Source organism: Carlito syrichta, unplaced genomic scaffold (genome assembly GCF_000164805.1).
Source record: "Carlito syrichta isolate Samal-C Ts95f unplaced genomic scaffold, Tarsius_syrichta-2.0.1 Scaffold305386, whole genome shotgun sequence".
Taxonomy (NCBI): domain Eukaryota; kingdom Metazoa; phylum Chordata; class Mammalia; order Primates; family Tarsiidae; genus Carlito; species Carlito syrichta.
The window spans coordinates 398,051-417,070 of NW_007249482.1; the positions used below are offsets into that span (position 1 = coordinate 398,051).

General features: G+C 45.7%; 1 protein-coding gene across 1 annotated transcript in view; it reads left to right on the plus strand.

Moving 5' to 3' along the window:
• Positions 1 to 19,020, plus strand: part of INPP5B (inositol polyphosphate-5-phosphatase B) — a 66,443-nt gene that overhangs the window by 5,943 nt on the left and 41,480 nt on the right. The window contains exon 6 of the mRNA XM_008061647.1: positions 3,922 to 4,056. Coding sequence (XP_008059838.1) covers positions 3,922 to 4,056 — 135 coding nt within the window. The remainder of the gene's footprint in view (positions 1 to 3,921; positions 4,057 to 19,020) is intronic.

Consider the following 19,020-nt stretch of genomic DNA (forward strand, 5'->3'; position numbering starts at 1 on the left):
TAAAAATTCAAATGATATTTAAGCTAGAAAAATTAGATTACCCAAAGCACTAGATCTCAATTTTTTTTTGTCCCAAGACTCCTTTATAACTCTTAGAAATTATTGATAAGCCAAAGAAATCTTTTATGTCTGTGATTGATATCTATTGATATTTATCTCATGAGAAAGTTAGACTTATTTTAAAATAAACTTTAAAATAAAAACATATATTTTATTTCTTATTGGGTTAGGGTTTCACTCTGTCGCCCAGACTGGAGGGCAGTGGCATGATCATGGCCATGGCTTATCGTAGCCTCAATTTTCCGGGTTCAGGTGCTCCTCCGACCTCAGCCTCCCCAGTAGCTGGGACTATAGGAAAGGGCCACCACATCCAGCTAATTTTTTTTTTTTTTGTAGAGACAAGGTCTCCCTGTTGCCCAGGCTGGTCTCAAACTCCTGGCCTCAAGTAATTCTCTCGCCTCAGCCTCCCAAAGTGTTAGGATTACAGGCATGAGCCACCACGCCTGGCCAAAAGCTGTATTTCCAAAAATAAAAAAAATAGTGAGAGGACTGACACTGTTTCCAATGTTTGCAAATCTCACTAATGTCTGGTTTTTTTAAGAAGACAGTCGGTTTCTCGTATCTGCTTCTGCATTCAATCTGTTGCAATATGTTGTTTTAGTTAAAGTATAGGAAGACCAGATACATTGTTCAAAAAGGGTGTTTTAGGAAGCCGGGCTTGGTGGCTCAGCCTGTAATCCCGCGCCTTGGGAGGCTGAGGTGAGTGGATTGCCTGAGCCCGCGGGTTCGAGACCTGCCTGGGCAACTTGGTGAGACCTCATCTCTACAATAAATAAAAAAATGAAAAAAAAATAAAAAATTAGCCGGGTGTGGTAGCGTGCACCTGTAGTTCCAGCTACTTGGAAGGCTGAGGTGGAAGGATCGCCGGAGCCCAGCAGGTCGAGGCTGCGGTGGCCGGGAGCGGCCACTGCACTCCAGTCTGGGAGACAGAGTGAGACTCCAACTAAAAAAAAAAAAAAAAGAAGTAGGAAATTTAATTATAAATCTTAAAATATAAGGACAGTCTGGCACAGTGGCTCACACTTGTAATCCCAGCACTTTGGGAGGCAGAGGTAAGAGGATTGCCTGAGCCCATGGGTTCGAGACTAGACTGGGCAACATGGCAAGACATTGTCTCTACAATAAATAAAAAAAAATTAGCTGGGCATGGCAGCGCACGCCTGTAGTTCCAGCTACTTGGAAGGCTGACGTGGAAGGATTGCCTGAGCCTAGCAGGTTGATGCTGCAGTGGACATGAGCATGCCACTGCACTCCAGCTGGGCAACAGAATGAGACTCAAACTAAAAAATAAATAAATAAATAAATAAAAATAAGGATAAGTTATTTTATGACTATTAGTAGTAGTTGGAGGAAGTGTAATAATACCAAAGTGCATGGGCTTTGATGCTATACAACCCCTTGAATTTGAAAACCCATCTCTGCCAGTCCCTAACTATGTAACTGTGAGCAAGCCACTTCACCTCTCTGAACCTTAGTTTTTGTTGGCTTCCATATGTAATGAATAACTTCCTCAAGGGATTGTGGGAATTAAATGAGCAGGAGCTCAGAAATTGTTTCCTTTCTCTGCTCAAGAGGGCTTATAGCTAACATTGTTGACTCATCATGTGATAGACACTATTCTAAGAACTATCAATACATTATCTCATTTAAACTTTACCACAACTGGCTGGGCACTATGGCTCACACCTTTAGTAATCCCAGCACTTTGGGAGGCCAAGGTAGGAGGACTGCTTGAGCCCATGAGTTCAAGGCCAGCCTAGGTAACATAGCGAGACCTCGTCTCTACAAAAAAATCAAAAAATAAGCCAGGCATGAAAACAAAACAAAACCATTTTATCACAACCTTACAAGGTATTATCAATGATGAGGAAACTGAGATTCAGAGAGGGTAAGAACCTTGCCTGAGTACCTAGCTAGTAAATTTTAGAGGCAGGGTTAGGCAGCACTAGATAACTCTATTCCAGAGCCTGAGCTCTTGAGTGTTTTGCTCTAGTTTTTCTTAACTTGTAGTACCTCTCCCCTGTAACCAGCTCAGGAAGCCTTGGTGTAGGAGGTGATCCTTAAGCTAAGACTAGAAGTATGGACAAGAGTCTTTTTCCCAGGCAGGCAACAAGGAGGAAAAGGGCATGACAGTTGAAGGAAAGAACATGTCATCTGGGGTCTGAATTTGGGGTAGAAGAGGGTATGGAGGGAGCTGAGCCCCGAGAGGCCAGCAGAGGGCAGCTCACGAAGGATTTTAAATAACCAGCAAAGAGCCTGGACTTTGCCATATAACTTGTGGAGAGCTGCTAAGGAATTAAGCTGGGAGTGATAAGGCAAGATTTGCAAATAGAAAAGTACCTCTGGCAGCTGGAATGGAAAAGGAGAGCCTATAGCAGGGAGATCAATAGGAATGTATTGTAATGGTTCAAGAGTAAAAACAGGCCTGGACCAGGGCCCTGGTGATGCAAATGGGGAAGGAAGGATGGACTGGAGAGATACTGAGGAGGTCAAACTGATGAGAGTGAAGGTACACCATGGTGGCAGTGCTTTTGTTCACAACTTTATCCCCTGTAGAACAGTGCCTGGCATGTACCAGGCACTTAATAAGTATCTGTTGAATGGATGAACAGAGCTTGGTACTTGACTGTGAGAATGAAGGAGAGAGGAGTTGAGGATGATTTCTCTCTTTTAGGTTTGTGTGTGTATGTGTGTGTGTACATGTGTGCATGTTTGCTTGTTTTGTTTTTGAGAAGGTCTCACTCTGCTGTTGTGCAGGCCAGAGTGCAATAGCATAATCACACTTTACCACAGCCTTGACCTCTTGAGCTCAGGTGATACTTCCACTTCAGTCTCCAGAGTAGTTGGGACTGCAGGTGTGCACCACCATACCCAGCTAACATTTTAATTTTTTTTTTTTTGTAGAGACAAGGTCTTGTTATGTTACCTAGTCTGGTCTCAAACTCCTAGGCTCAAGCGATTCTCTCAACTCAGCCTCCCAAAATGCTAGGATTACAGGTGTGAGCAACTGCACCTGGCTGGGTGTGTGTCTTGCAGGTTCTTCTTTTTCTTCTTTTTTTTTTTGAGTTGGAGTCTCACTCTGTCGCCCAGGCTGGAGGGCAGTGGCCGCTCCTGGCCAGCGCAGCCTCGACCTGCTGGGTTCTTCCACCTCAGCCTTTCAAGTAGCTGGAACTACAGGCGCGCGCTACCATGCCCGGTTGATTTTTTAATTTATTGTAGAGATGAGGTCTAGCCAAGTTGCCCAGGCGGATCACGAACCCACAGGCTCAGGCAATCCACTCATCTCAGCCTCCCAAAGCGCTGGGATTACAGGCTGAGTCACCGAGCCCGGCTAAGGAGCATGACCTTTGCACATAGTTACGGAGGAATGGCAGCATCTCTGCCTTAGAATAGTATTTTCTTGTGTTTACAATTAATAGCATTTGAGCCGGGCTAGGTGGCTCAGCCTGTAATCCCGCGCCTTTGGGAGGCTGAGGTGAGTGGATTGCCTGAGCCCACGGGTTCAAGACCCGCCTGGGCAGCAAGACCTCATCTCTACAATAAATAAAAAAATCAGCCCGGCGTGGTAGCACATGCCTGTAATTCCAGCTACTTGGAAGGCTGAGGTGGAAGGATCGCCGGAGCCCAGCAGGTCGAGGCTGCGGTGGCCGGGAGCGGCCACTGCACTCCAGTCTGGGCAACAGAGTGAGACTCCAACTCAAAACAAACAAACAAACAAACAAAAAACCCAATTAATAGCATTTGAGTTTCGAACCCACCCTGTGCGCGAGGGAAACAGGTTTGGAGACTCCAGTTAATACATTCATGCAGAGTCGGCTCTTCAAGGCCGTTGCTCAGTCTGTCCTTCTTGTTTCTGCACAGGTTTCGATCCTGCCACCCGGGATCCTGAGTTCCTGTGGCTGTCTCTATACAGGTGCGCCGACCCGGAGTCGTCAACGCCAGGCCGTTGGAACTCGGCCCCAGGTACCGGACCAGGGTGCGCAACAATTGGCGGAGGCAGATATCCGTCTCGGAAGGAGCGGTAGGGATTGGAGGAACCCCAGTTTCAGGGGGGTGGGTTCCGTTTTGTTTGGGGGCGGGGCGATGTAACAGAAGGGCTTTCGATTGGCGGAGGTGCCACGCGGGGGCGGGCCCGTCTGGGAGCTGAGCGCGCTGGACGGGCGGCGGGATGAAGAGCTTGAGGAAGCCGGCTGGGAAATGTCTGCTGCTGCCAGCTCTCGGGAGCGCGAATCTGCAGGTCCGACGGGCGGCGGGAGGCTGGACTGGAGAGTTGGGCGCGGGGCCGTGGCGGGCCCGACTCTTGGGTGGGCAGGGTGTTCGGTTTGGCCCGTGGACGCACGGGGCGAAGACTAAGGTCCTAGCCACCTCGAGGCGGGAATACTGGGGCAGAAGTTCTGTAATGTTATTCTCAGGCTGGCGAGAAGAGGGCAGGCGGGTGGGAATGGGGCACTCAGGGATCCAGAGGTTGGGTTTTAGTAAAGCTCCGTTCCTGACTCTCTGTGTGACCTCGGGCCACTCGCCGCCCCCTCTGGGACTCGATTTCTCCAGCTGAGCTTGCTCTTCGATCCTGACATTCCGACTTTGGCGTGTGGGGCGGTGCACTCCCTATGCCAGAGCCTTCCTTTGGGTGAGGTATGGTGTGGTGTTGGGCTCTATGTCAGTCCTCAGCCCCTGTAATAGATTGGGCCGTGCACAGGGCTGAAGTCCAGGAGAGCCCTGTCCACCCTGAGACTGGAGGCTAAGATGAGGTTACAGGTGAAAGGGACTAACTAGGTTTCTTTCCACCCAGCTTTTGGTGGATAATGTGCAGCACAAAAGGCCAATTGTTGAGCAGGAGGTTGTCTTTTGGAGAGTGAGAGGCCTAGGGCTGAAATTTGGGTCAGTCTGTGCTTTAGGAGGACCTGCAGACCTGTCTTTTCTGTCCATCTCCACGGTTTTCTGCAAGGCTTCCTGGTATTTTTTTCCCCAAGTGTGCCCATGAAACTCCAGTTACTTGAGAGCTTTGGCGTGACCACTGGTACCCATTGGTACCCCTTTTCTTAGTCATTTGCTAGGGATGAAGAGTCTGTCAAGTAGCCATGTAAAGTGTGGGCGGGCACTCCACTTGGTCTTACAGGGCTTGGAAAGTATGAGAGGCGGGAAGGAGTGGCGTGTTGCACAAGAGTTTGTAAAATGAGAGGAAACTAGGCGGGCAGAGGACTTCCTCAGTGCTTATGCTTTTCCTTCATTGCAGCCACCACAAGATGCGATTGAAGCACCTGATGGTGCTGATAGTTTCCATCTTTCTCGGGCTTATCTCAGAGTTTGCTTAAAGAACCAGTATTGAGACAGCTATTGCTTCAGTTTCCATGACATTCTGGGCTATGATGCTGGGACGGGTGAGAGTTTAAGAGCATATCCTCTCCTTGCCCCCTCACAAGAGGCTACCAGAATCCAGACAGTTGGCAGAGGACAGGTCCAATGGCAGCAGAAGGAGGTGGGTTCTGCCTTCTCAGCCTGCATGCCAGAACCAGGCTGTTGGAGTGCTTCATTCTATTAGTAGAGGGACATCTTACCGGAGAAGTCAGGCCAGCCGGCTCTAAAGCCAGTTAGCTGGATAAAAAATGGGCAGGGATCTCAGAATCTTTCAGTTCCTTTCAGAAACCAAAAGCTAGCTACAAGCTGGAGAGGAATTTTTGTCAAGGTTTTAGTTTTATATTGAATTTAAAAGAATTTATCCCTTCGTGATACCCACAGTAAGTGGTGTTATGCTATTAATTGCTAGTTTGCTGCTGTTAAAATTGGTAAGAAATGACACCAAGTCCCCATTCTGTTTGGGTCATTTCTGTTTCCAGAGTTCTCTGACCTCAGGAGAATTATATCTTCTGCAACAGGTAGGAGGAAACTTTGGGCTGCCTCTGAATGTTTCCCCAGGCCCCAAGGGATATAGGTTAGTGGATTTGGTTCTTCCTATGTGTATATGATCAAAATACTCACTTCCTGATAGCCTGGGAAACCCAAGGCAAAATCTCCTTAAAATTGTTCTTTGTGGCCAGGCATGTTGGCTCATACCTGTAATTCTAGCACTTTGGGAGGCTGAGGCAGGAAGATTTCTTGAACCCAGTAGTTCAAGATTAGCGTAGACAACATAGCATTTTTTTGTGTGTGTCTACCAAAAAAATGCTGTTTGTGATGCACAGAAGAAACAAGGCACCCCACCCGGGAGTGAGTAGTCTGACAGTACTTAAGTAAAGGTGAAAGAGTGTAGGGTTGCCAGCAGGACAGTGGTCCTTGTAGAGTGAGCCAAGGGCAAGAATCCCTTGAGGGCATAGGTGCTTTGGGGGAAAGGTAAATCTGGTTCTCATTTCTTGCCTTTGGTAGAGAAACAAAAAAAATCCCACTTTGATGATTCTTTCCAAAATGTCCATTCTTTTCTTTGATTTGTCTCTGCTAAATTCAGGAGTGTTAGAGTGAGCTTGGTAGGGATTATAGAAGAAAAATGAAAAGAAGCTAGTTTCAGATTGCAATCCATGTCTTCAGGTTCAGACCGGTCTAGGAGACTTAGCCTAGGGGCTAAGTTGTGATGTTGAAGTGAGATGTGATGCTTCTGGCTGAGTGGTAGCCTGTTCATCTGACTATTTTGGCCTCTTTGACTACTAAGACCTTGCTCTGAACTTAGACTGAAAGCTGTTGTAGGCAGGTACTTTTTTGATCCTTTGCGTATTTAACTGCTCTTAACTTGTTTTTTTCTTCTCTTTAACCATCAGCTGACCAGGGGGATGCTCTTAACTTCTTTGTGTAGCTTTTTCTTTCCTTAAAAAGAGTGGGGTTCTGATTTGGGAGAAATGCTTCATTATTTCTGTTTAGCCAACTGAAGGTGCTCTTATCCAGAAAACCCCATTGGGCATCCTGCATAGGGCAGGTACTCATCCAAGTCACTGTGTACAGTGTTCACTTGCACTGTATCTTGGATGCACACAAAACCTGGAGCTGTGTTCTGGAGGATTCAGAGCTATACACTAGAGAGGAAACAGCTACTCAGAAATCCCATGGGGGCTGTTCTGGGTTAATTTAACAAAGTGGTAATAACAAACACATTTTGGTCTTTTGAAATGGTTTTTTAATCCCATGGTTGATTCAAAATGAGTCAGCTTTGTAGTAACTCAAATTTAGAATGAGATGTGTTATGAGTATTTTTTTCTTTGGACCCAGGAAACAAAGTATTGAAGTCTATCTGACCTGTGAAAGGAAATGAATGCTATTTATATCTCAGGGTAACATAAAGGGTAACCTAGATTACCAGAGTAGAAGCTAGAGAGAATGTTAGAAAAATAGCCCCGGGATGGTTTTTTTTCTCTCTCACTCTCTTTCAACTTGCTTTGTCAGTATTAATAAGTAAAACCTGTGTGACCAAAGTATCTTTTTAGCATGGAGAAGAGGAATTTGCTTTTGTTTATCCTAGAGGTAGAAATATCACCTATCATTTCCACCTTTGTGGGAAGCTCTGCAGGCTCCTAAGCAAATTAATTTATTTTGGGTCACTTTGTTTCTTTAAACAAAAGAGAACTGTATTCGTTTTTTCTTCCTCCTTTTGTTGTTCCCCTCTCAATCTTTCTTCTTGCTGCCATTTAACCCTGTTTTTGTTTCTAGTACAGGAGAACCCTCCCTAAAGACGTTTTTTTTCTTCTGAAACAGTTTGTTTTGGAATTCTATAGTGGTTGTCTAGAGCAAGAGAGGTGACCCACAAACATTCAGTTGGAAGTAGAGCTTTGCACAGAAAAATCCTCAGGGAGGAAAGGTTCAAGAAGAGAGAGGCCATCAATATTTATTAGAGGAAAGACAGTGTTGGAGCATAGAAGCTAGCTGACTTGCATGTTTTTCTATGCTGCTTAAATTATACTGTTAGCCAGGCACAGTTGTGTGAGCCTGTAGTCTCAGCTACAGAGGATGAGGCTGGAGGATCAATTGACTCATGAATTCTAGCCAGCCTGGATAATACAGCAAGACCTCTTCTCCAAATTTAAAAAATAAATAAATAAAATAAATTATACTGTAACACAGTAGTCCCCAACCTTTTTGGCATCAGGGACTGGTTTCGTGGAAGACAATTTTTCTCTGGATGCGGGAGTGGGGGGGTTGGTGAGAGGGTGAGGAGTGCGCTGTCAAACCTCACTGCTAATGTTAATCTGTATTTGCAGCAACTCCCCAGCGCTAGCATCACCCCTTCAGCTGCACCACAGATCATCTGGCATTAGATTCTCATAAGGTACGTGCCACCTGGATCTCTCACATGCACAGTTCACTATAGGGTTTGTGTTCCTATGAGAATCTAATGCTGCTGATCTGACAGGAGGCGGAGCTCAGGCGGTAATGCCAGCAATGGAAAGGGCTGTAAATACAGGTGAAGCTTCCCTAGCTGGTGCACTGCTCACCTCTGGCCTCATTCCTAACTGGCGGCAGATCAGTACTGTCTGTGGCCTGGGGGTTGGGGACCCCTGCTGTAACGGTTTTGTTACTGATGATTCATATATGTACTGAAGCTAGCAAATATGAATGAGAATAGACTTTCTTGGAATGCTGATGATGGGAATTTAAACAAAGTATATGTCTAAGTGGCCTGGATATTTTTCTTTCTATCCTTTTTTTTTTTTGAAGTCAGAATCTCACACTATCACCCAGGCTGGAGGGCAGTGGCATATTCAAAGCCACTACAGCCTCAACTTGCTGGGCTCAGGAACCACAGGCATGCACTACCATGCCTGGCTAATTTTTTGATTTATTGTAGAGATGAGGTCTCGCCAAGTTGCCCAGGTTGGCCTCGAATCCCTGGTTTCAGGCAGTTCTCTCATCTCTGCCTCCCAAAGTGCTGGGATTGTAGGCGTGAGCTACCACACCTGGCATATTTTTTTATTATTGTTCTTTGGTGCAATATTAGACATGTCTTTTGACTTTCCTCTCTTACATCTATAAAATAGGAGTGAATGTTTGCCTACTGGAAGGTCAAACAGTACTTAAAGAATGCTAAATTATTATTATCATTATTTTTTGAGACAGTCTCACTCTCTTGCCCAGGCCGGAGTACAGTGGTGTAATCACAGCTCACTGCAGCCTCAAACTCCTGGGCTCAAGTGATCCTCCTGCCTCAGCCTCCCAAGTAGCTGAAACTACTAGTAGCATGCCTGGCTAATTATTCTACTTTTTTGTAGAGATGGACGTCTTATTTTGCTGCCCAGGCTGGTCTTGAACTCCTAACCTCAAGCCATCCTGCTGTGGACTCCCAAAGTGAGCCAAATACACCTGGACCCTCTCTTAATTTTTTTTTTCTTTTTTTCCCGAGTTGGAGTCTCACTCTGTCGCCCAGACTGGAGTGCAGTGGCATGCTCCCAGCCACCGCAGCTTCGATCTGCTGGGCTCTGGCGATCCTTCTGCCTCAGCCTTCCAAGTAACTGGAATTACAGGCGTGCACTACCACGCCTGGCTAATTTTTTGATTTTTATTGTAGAGATGAGGTTTCACCAAGTTGCCCAGGTGGGTCTCGAACCCGTGGGCTCAGGCAATCCACTTACCTTGGCCTCCCAAAGCGTGGGATTACATGCTGAGCCACCGAGCCCGGCTAATTTTTAATTTAATTTAATTTAATTTTTTGAGTTGAAGTCTCACTCTGTCACCCAGACTGGAGTGCAGTGGCACATTCGCTGCCACTGTGGCCTTGACCTGTTGGTCTCAGGCGATCCTTCTGCCTCAGCCTTCCAAGTAGCTGGAACTATCGGCATGTGCCACCATGCCCAGCTGATTTTTTGATTTATTGTAGAGATGAGGTCTCACCAAGTTGCCCAGGCTGGTCTCAAACCCATGGGCTCAGGCAGTCCTCTCACCTTGGCCTCCCAAAGTGCTGGGATTATTAAGCATGAGCCACCATGCCTGTCCTGACCCTCTCTTATATCTATAAAATGGGAGTGAATATTTGCCTATTGAAAGGTCACACAGGATTTAAAGAATGCTAAACTATTCAGAGGTGCTTTCATTTGGGAGACACAATTAGAAATTGGAAATGCCCACCTCTAGAGTCTGGCCACCCTCTTGAGGGCCTGTCCTAGGGTGATTTCTTCCTGGCAAAAACTGCACTTACCGTATTCTTTATTCCTTTCCTTCTTCCAGTTTCATAACTCTTAATGTAATCACTAAAAACCTTGGTCATCCCTGATTTTTCCCTCTCTTCTCATGTGTAATAATCAAATCTGTTCATTCTTTTTTTGGAGTACCTCTGTTAACTGCCCACATTTCAAAATCTCCATAGTTTATGTTGGTGTCCTCTTAGCTGAACTATTAGTCTCCATACAAGTCTTCCTAACTTTAAGTTTCCCTCTCCCTTAAGGATTTTCTCAGAACATAACTTTGATCATGTCCTACTGTTTTATAAGTGAACTTGAATACGGTACCACTTCCTGTTGCCTACAGAATAAAATTCAAATTCCTTAGTGTGGCGTTCAAGTTCTGCACAGCTTGGCCTCAGCCCTTCTTTCTGGTCCTACCTGCCACACTTCATCTTCATTTCCTCTTTTTTTTTTTTGAGTTGGAGTCTCACTCTGTTGCCCAGGCAGGAGTGCAGTGGCACACTCACAGCCACCACAGCCTCAACCTGCTGGGCTCAGGCGATCCTCCTGCCTCAACCTTCCAAGTATCTGTAATTACAGGCACACGCCACCACGCCCGGCTGATTTTTTGATTTATTGTAGAGATGAGGTCTCACCAAGTTGCCCAGGCTCGCCTCGAACTGGTAGGCTCAGGCAATCCTTTCACCTTGGCCTCCTAAAATGCTGGGATTAGAGGTGTGAGCCACCATGCCCAGCCCTTCATGTCCTCTTAATTCAACTGCTTATTATTTCTGGATAAAACCCTGTACTTTTTTTTAACCTCTGTGTCTTTTTGTTGTTGTTTGTTTGTTTGTTTTGAGTTGGAGTCTCATTCTGTCACCCAGGCTGGAGTGCAGTGGCACGATCACAGCTCACTGCTGCCTTGACCTCCTGGGCTCAGGTGATCCTCCTACCTCAGCCTCAGCTGGGACTACAGGCACACACCATCATGTCCAGCTAATTTTTTTATTTTTCTGTAGAGACAGTCTCGCCATATTGCCCAGGCTGGTCTCAAACTCCTGGGCTTAAGCAGTCATCCCGCCTCAGCTTCCCAAAGTGCTGGGATTATAGGCATGAGCCACTGCACCCAGCCACCGCTTTGTTAACTTCGCATTCAGCTACATTTTTATAAGCTTGAACTTGCTGGTCTTAGCATTTTGCATTCTCTCTCTTTCCCAAATGCCAGTGCAATATCGTGTACATCAGTAGGTTCTCAAAAAATGTGCCTGTCTCTGGTTGAACTGCAGAGACTCATATAATTCCTAGTCCTGAGTGCTCTGTGGCTTGAACGACTCCTGCCCTCTTCCTCTCCTTCTTCCTCTCCGAGCATCCTCTGTGCTGCCCTCCCCCTCCCTGGGTAGCTCCTGCCCACTTCTCTTTTAGCTTTATCACCAGACCACAGACAGTTCACAGAAGGCCCAGGGAGAGTCTGAAGGGAAGATTCAAGTCATCTCTCTGATGGCCTGTCACCACTAACCTGTTGCTAGAGAGTAATTAATTGCCCTGGAGTCTTTCTCCTTGAAAGCTAAACTGGTAATATTTAGTCCTTGATAGCCTAAATTGGATTTGCACAGGTTGCAATTGGATTTTCAGCCCAGGGCTTACAGGTCTGCAGGGCATGAGGTGTGTTTTTAGAGATGACTGCGCTCATTTTAAATGGCAGACTTAGGCTGGGTGTGGTGGCTCATGCTTGTAATCCCAGCACTTTGACAGGCTGAGGCGAAAGGATTGCTTGAACCCCAGACTTCAAGACCAGCCTGGGCAACATAGTGAGATGTCTTCTCTACAAAAATAAATAAATAAATATTAACCAAGTGTGGTGGTATGTGCCTGGAGTCCCAGCTACTCAGGAGGCTGAGGCAGAAGGATTACCTGAGCCTAGGAGGTTGAGGCTGTGGTGAGCCATAATCATGCTACTGCACTCGTCTGGGCAACAAAGTGAGATCCTGACCAAAAGTAGATAAATAAAATAAGTGCCAGACTCTACGGCACTTTTTTTAAAGCCATAAGATACTGAGAAATGTAAAGAAATGAAAGAGGAAAAGAAAATGAAACATAGTTATTTGCTTTATAGGAAAGCAACAGGACTGGGCTTGCTGGCTCACACCTGTAATCTCAACACTTTGGGAGGCAGAAGCGAGAGGTTTGCCTGAGCCCATGGGTTTGAGACCAGCCTGGGCAACTTCTCTATAAATAAAAAAATTAGCTGGGCATGGTGATACATACCTGTAGTTCTGGCTACTTGGAAGACTGAGGTGGAAGGATCACCTGAGCCCAGCAGGTTGAGGCTGTGTGGTCGTGAGCATGCCACTGCACTCCAGCCTGGGCAATAGAGTGGGACTCTGACTCAGAAAGAAAGAAACAGAAGTATTTAGGATGGTGGTCAGGCTGAAATGCAAAAAATGAATTCTTTTCTTTTTTTTTCCTTTGAGTAAGGGTCTCATTCTGTTATGTAGGCTGGAGTGCAGTGGCAAGATCATAGCTCACCATAGCCTCAAACTCCTGGGCTCAGGCTATCCTCCCACCTAGCCTCCCAAGTAGCTGGGACTACAGACACATGTCACTACACCCAGCTAATTTTTTTTATTTTTTGTAGAGATGAGGTCTCACTATGTTGCCCAGTCTGGCCTTAAATTCCTGGGCTTAAGCAGTCTTCTTGCCTAGCATCTCAAAGTGCTGGGATTACAGGTGTGAGCTGCTGCACCTGGCCTCTTTCCATCCTTTTTTTTTTTTTTTTAAGTCAGAGTCTTACTCTCGCCTAGACTGGAGTGCAGTGGCACGCTTAGGGCTCAGGCAATCCTTCCGCCTTAGCTTTCCAAGTAGCTGGAAGCATAGGCTCACACCACCATGCCTGGCTAATTTTTTAATTTATTGTAGAGACGCGGTTATGCCAAGTTTTCCAAGCTGGTCTTGAACCCCTGGGCTCAGGCGACTGGTCCTCTTGCCTCCACCTCCCAGAGTGGTGGAATTACAGGCATGAGCCACCACTCCCAGCCCTTTCCATTCTTTTTTTTTTTTTGAGTCGGAGTCTCACTCTGTCGCCCAGACTGGAGTGCAGTAGCCGCTCCCGGCCACCGCAGCCTCGCCTGCTGGGTTCTGGGGATCCTTCCGCCTCAACCTTCCAAGTAGCTGGAACTACAGGCGCACGCTACCATGCCCGGCTAGTTTTTTGATTTATTGTAGAGATGAGGGCTCACCAAGTTGCCCAGGTGGGTCTCGAACCCACGGGCTCAGGCAATCCACTCACCTCAGCCTCCCAAGGCACAGGATTACAGGCTGAGCTCTTTTCCATTCGTTTTAATGCCAGGTGCCCTAAATTATGCACTTCTCTCAAGGGCTCCCTGCCCTGTGTACTGTGTGCTGTGTAAACACTTCGCTTTCCTTTGCAAGAAGAGTAAAATGTAAACACTTCGCTTTCCTTTGCAAGAAGAGTAAAACTCAAAACTCCACATGGCGTTGGAATTCTCTCACAGTTTGGCCTTAAATTTATTACTGTTATCCAACATCTTTATTGTATTAGTAGTTAACACTTATTAAGCACTTACTATGAGTCCGTGAGCCTTATAATGTGCCTCAAAAGTTCCGTAAGAGGGTCTCTATTTTTCAGTTGATAAGATCAAGATCCAGAGAGGGTAGGTAACATGCCTGTGATCACCCATCTGGGCAGTGTCAGTTGAGAATAGAACTCACACACTTGAGTCCTAACCACAACACTCTTCTTTTGTATCCTTGGATGTTTCTCAAATAAAACATTTCCCTTCTACTTGTTTATCTTATTATGACTTAATTCTGAGCATATCTCCATAATACTATGTCTCTGTGCTTTTGCTGAAATTATTTTCTCTGCCAGAAGTGCTTTCTGACCTCCTTGTTTTTCTGATAGGTGATATTGTTTATTGATTGAGAGCATAATCTTGATTCAGATTCCCTGGATTCTGGGTTTGAATGGTGGCTTTGCCATTTACTACTTTTTGTGTGTGTTTGTTTTGTTTGTTTTGTTTTCCTTTGTTTTTGAGTCAGAATCTCACTGTTACTCAGGCTGGAGTGCAATGGCACAATCAGCTCATTCTAGCCTTGACTTTCTGGGCTCAGGTGATCCTTCCTCCTCAGTCTCACGAATACTGGGACTACAGGTGTGTGTTACCACACTAGCTAATCGTTTGTTTTTTTGTTTTTGTTTTTTTTGTAGAGATGAGTTCTCACTATGTTGACTAGGCTGTCTTAAACTCCTGGGCTCAAATGATCCTCTCACCTTGGCCTTGCAAAATGTGGGATTACAGGTGTGAACCACTTTGCCTGGCGTGTGCTCTTGGACAAGTTATTTAACTTCTCTGTGTTTATCTCATGAACTGTAATGTGGATATACTAACAAACAGTAGTTGTGAGAATAAATGATATGTAAAATGATTAAAACTGTACTTGACATGTAGTAAGGCTTTATTTGCTATTAATAATATTCATGATAACATTAGTGTCATTGTCATCATTGGCATAGCTTCATTTGGGTTCTAGGTAGGTTGGTCTAGATTGATTTATCTCCCTTTGAATTGAACATATTCCTTGCTAGTAGGTGTGGCAGTGCTGTCTCAGACTGACAGAGCCCATGGAACAGCCCCCTGGTGTGTGCACAGCATGAAGTCACTGGCAAGTAGTGAATCAACCCACTTAATCCTGCCAGTTTCAACTGTCAGGTATTTTGAAGCACATGGTTTGCAGGTCTTTTCTTTCATGGTTTTGCAGGTTCTTCCAGTGTGCTGGAGATGGAATGCAAAGGCTGGTGACTGGGAAGATAGGAGGGACACCTCCATTGAGACCTGTCTGGTAGATGCTCAGAAAGGGCAGGACATGATCTCCACCCAGCAGCGACAGCCACACACCCACACATCCTGTAGCAACTGTGGTGGCACTTTTGCTTTGTTATCCAAATGCATTACCCTTCTATTCACATAGTACTTACTCCTGATAGTTTACAGTTTCTTTGACGATGTTGTACTCATCTTTACAAAAGGGGAGACTGGGCTTTAGAGTCAAAAAGATCTTGGTTTTGATATCAGCTGTGCCATTTGTTGGCTCTGTGTCTTTGGGCATGTCTGCTATATGCTCTAGGTTTCAATATCCTTATTTGTAAAAGGAGGCCAACAATCAGACATAGTACATGAAGCACTTAGCATAGTACCTAGCTATGAGAGGGTACTTGATCAATGGCACTCATTATTATCAAAGCAGTGGGGGATTAGGAGTGGTAGAGAAGAAGAAAAAGAATAAACACTTCCTGACGGCTGTGTTTCAGGCATTGTGCTAGGTTCTTGATCCATACACATTGTATTTGTTTATCCTTTTGGCTTCTCTATAAATGTGGTGGCATTACCCCCATTTTACAAATGAGGAAACAAATGAAGTAATTTGCTTGTGGTTTTTATATGAGGTAATGGTTGGAGCTGGTAAAGTAGCCAGCTCTATTTGCATTCCAAAGCCCAAGGCATTTTCCAAAACATTCTAAATATCTCTTAAAGTGACAACAAGTAGGCCAGACATGGTGGCTCATACCTGTAATCCCAGCACTTAGGGAGGCAGAGGCGAGAGAATTGCCTGAGCTCAGGGGTTTGAGACCAGCCTGGGCAACTTGGTGAGACCTCATCTCTACAATAAATCAAAAAATAAACTGGGTGTGGTAGTGCATACCTGTAGTTCCAGCTACTTGAAAGGCTGAGGCGAAAGGATCTCCTGAGCCCAGCAGGTTGAGGCTGCCGTGGCTGTGAGCATGCCATCGTACTCCAGCCTGGGCAACAGAGTGAGACACAACTAAAAAAAAAAAAAAAAAGTGCCAAATTACATAGACAGGAAGGCCCTCAGAATTCAAAGAAGTGACTACTGAGGAGGGAGTTGATGTTGGTCTTTGAAGTACAGGTGGCTGAGAAGAGGAAGGGATATCATATGAAGGCAGGAGTGAGGGTGACATGTGTGGGGAACCTGTCTTTTTGCATTGGGCTGTCTGTGGGTAATAGATTGATGAAAAAGAGTAGAGACAACATGCAAAGGACCTCAGAGGCCAGTTGAACCAGTTTACGTCTTCACCTGTGGGCAGTGGTATAACACTGGAAGTTTTAGAGGCAGGAGAGATAAAATCAGAGTTTAATCTGGCCAAGTCCAAAGACTAAGTTGGGTAGAGAGAAGTGGGAGAATCATGTAGTTGGCAGACTCTGGAGTTAGCAAGTGAGGAGATGATGGCCTGGAGGAAGGCAGGTGTGAGAATGAAGAGACAGATGACTGACTCTCTCAGGGTCCAAGGAGAGAGGTGAGCGGTTGGCAGGATCGCACACCTGGCAGACAGGAGAACACTGGTGCTGGAGACAGAAGGGAGAGCTCAGGGAAAGGACCCAGCATGATGCCACAGTTTCACTTGGGACCCACCTGCATACAGAACATCCTGAAGAGGAGACAGCAGAGGGGCTGAGCTCATGCAGGGTTAGATGGCTCTGTGCTGCCTGCTGTTCTCCTTGCAGAGAGGAAACAGGGTCTAGGTTTGCACCATCCAATATGGTAGTCCCTAGCCAGTTGTGGCGATTTCAGTTTAATTTAGGTAAAATCAAATAACATTCAGTTTCTCATTTGCTCGATCCACATTTTTTTTTTTGAGCCAAAGTCTCACTCTGTCGCCCAAGCTGGAGTATAGTGGCATGTTCATGACCACCGCAGCCTTGACCTGCTGGGCTCAGGTGATCCTTCCACTTCAGCCTTCCAAATAGCTGGGACTACAGGCGTATACCACTATGCCTGGCTAATTTTTTGATTTATTGTAGAGATGGGGTCTCATCAAGTTGCCCAGGCTGGTCTTGAACCTGTGAGCTCAGGCAATCCTCTCATCTCAGCCTCCCAAAATGCTGGGTTTATAAGTGTGAGCCACCACGCCTGGCCTTTTTTGAGCCACAATTTAAGTGTTCAAGAGTTGCTAGTGGCTACTGTGTTGGACAGTGCACTTACATAATATTTTCATCATCAAAAAATATTAGGTGTAGCCACCACGTCTCCAGCCTGGGCCAAAAAATGTATGTTATTAGCTAACTTTGCAAATATATATAAACAAAAAGAAAAAAGATACTCTACTACTGAGAAGTGACTTCAGTTAACATTCTGGTGTATACTCTCCCAGCACTGGCCTAGGTCTTGGACAGTACCTACAAATAATTGGGAGCTTGGAGGAGAAAATTGAGCAAAAGAAGAAGCAATTGAATTAAGAAATAATGTTGCTGACTCTTAATTCTCAAAAGAAATGGCGTATTTCTTTCTTTTTTTTTTTTTTTGAGTCAGGGTCTCACTCTGTCACCCAGGCTAGAGTACAGTGGCACCCATCATGGCTTATTGCAGCCACCTACTCCCAGGCTCAGGTGATCCTCCTGTGTCAGCCTCCCAAGGAGTAGCTGGGACTACAGGTGCAGGCCACCACACGCAACTGATTTTTAAATTTTTTGTAGAGATGAGGTCCCGCTATGTTGCCCAGACTGGTCTCAAACTCCTAGGATCAAGCGAGCCTCAAACTCCTAGGATCAACCTTGGCCTCCCAAAGTGTTGGAATTACAGGCATGAGCCACCACACCTGACTGAAATGGGGTATTTCTTTTTTGAGTCGGAGTCTCTCTCTGTCCCCCAGGCTGGAGTACAGTGGCACACTCATAGCCACTGCAACCTCGACCTGCTGGGTTCAGGTGATCCTTCTGCCTCAGCCTTCTAAGAAGCTGGAGACACAGGCATGAACCACCACGCCTGCCTAGTTTTTTGATTTATTATAGAGACAAGATCTCACCATGTTGCTCAGGTTGACTTTAAACCCCTGAGCTCAGGTAATCCTCTTGCCTCCTCCTCCCAAAGTGCTAGGATTATAGGCATGAGCCACTGCGCCTGGCCTTGAAATGGGATATTTCCATTTTGGTTTGAATTTGCTTTTTTTCCTTATGTGATAGCGTGTTTTTGAAAAACCCAGACCTCAAGTCAGTGGAAGACTTGGCTGTAAGACATTAAAATTGAGAGATTTTCTCTTATCTTTGTTCTGTAGGTCTAGCCCTCCAACAGGCTTGATTTGAGTTAACTATGGGAAACGGAGACAGCAGCCTCATGAGGCAGATGCTGTTATCTTTGTTCAAATGAGGAAGTAGATAGAGGCTTACAGACGTTAGATATCTTGCTCAAGGTCACATAGCAAGTAAGAGATGGGGCTAGAAATAAAATTCAAGTCTTTGACTCCAAAACTTCTGTGTGTGTGTGTGTGTGTGTGTGTGTGTAATACACAAAAAAAACTTTTATTTTTAATTGTCTCACTCTGTCACCCAGGCTGGAGTGCAGTGGCAGGATCACGGCTCACCATAACCTTGAACTCCTGGGTTCAAGCAATCCTCCCTCTTCACCCTCCCTAGTAGCTTAGGACTACAAAGTGCATGTCACCATGACTGACTAATTTTTTGATTTTTTTTTGTGGGGACAAAGTCTGGATGTGCTGTCTAGGTTGTTCTCAAATTCCTGGGCTCAAGCAATTCTCATGCCTTGGCCTCCCAAACCTCCCAAAGTGTTGAGATTACAGATGTGAGTCACCATGTCTCGCCAAAAGGTCACATGGTTTTGCAGGTTCTTCAGTGTGCTAGAGATGGAATGCAAAGGCTGGTAACTGAGAAGACGGGAGGGATACCTCCTTTTAGATCAGTCTCGTAGATGCTCACAGCAGGACATGATTGCCACCAGCAGTGACAGCCACATATCCCATATCCTAACTAACTAACACAAGCTAGCTTTGAAAGTATGTGTAGCCGGGCTCGGTGGCTCAGCCTGTAATCCTGCGCCTTTGGGAGGCTGAGGTGAG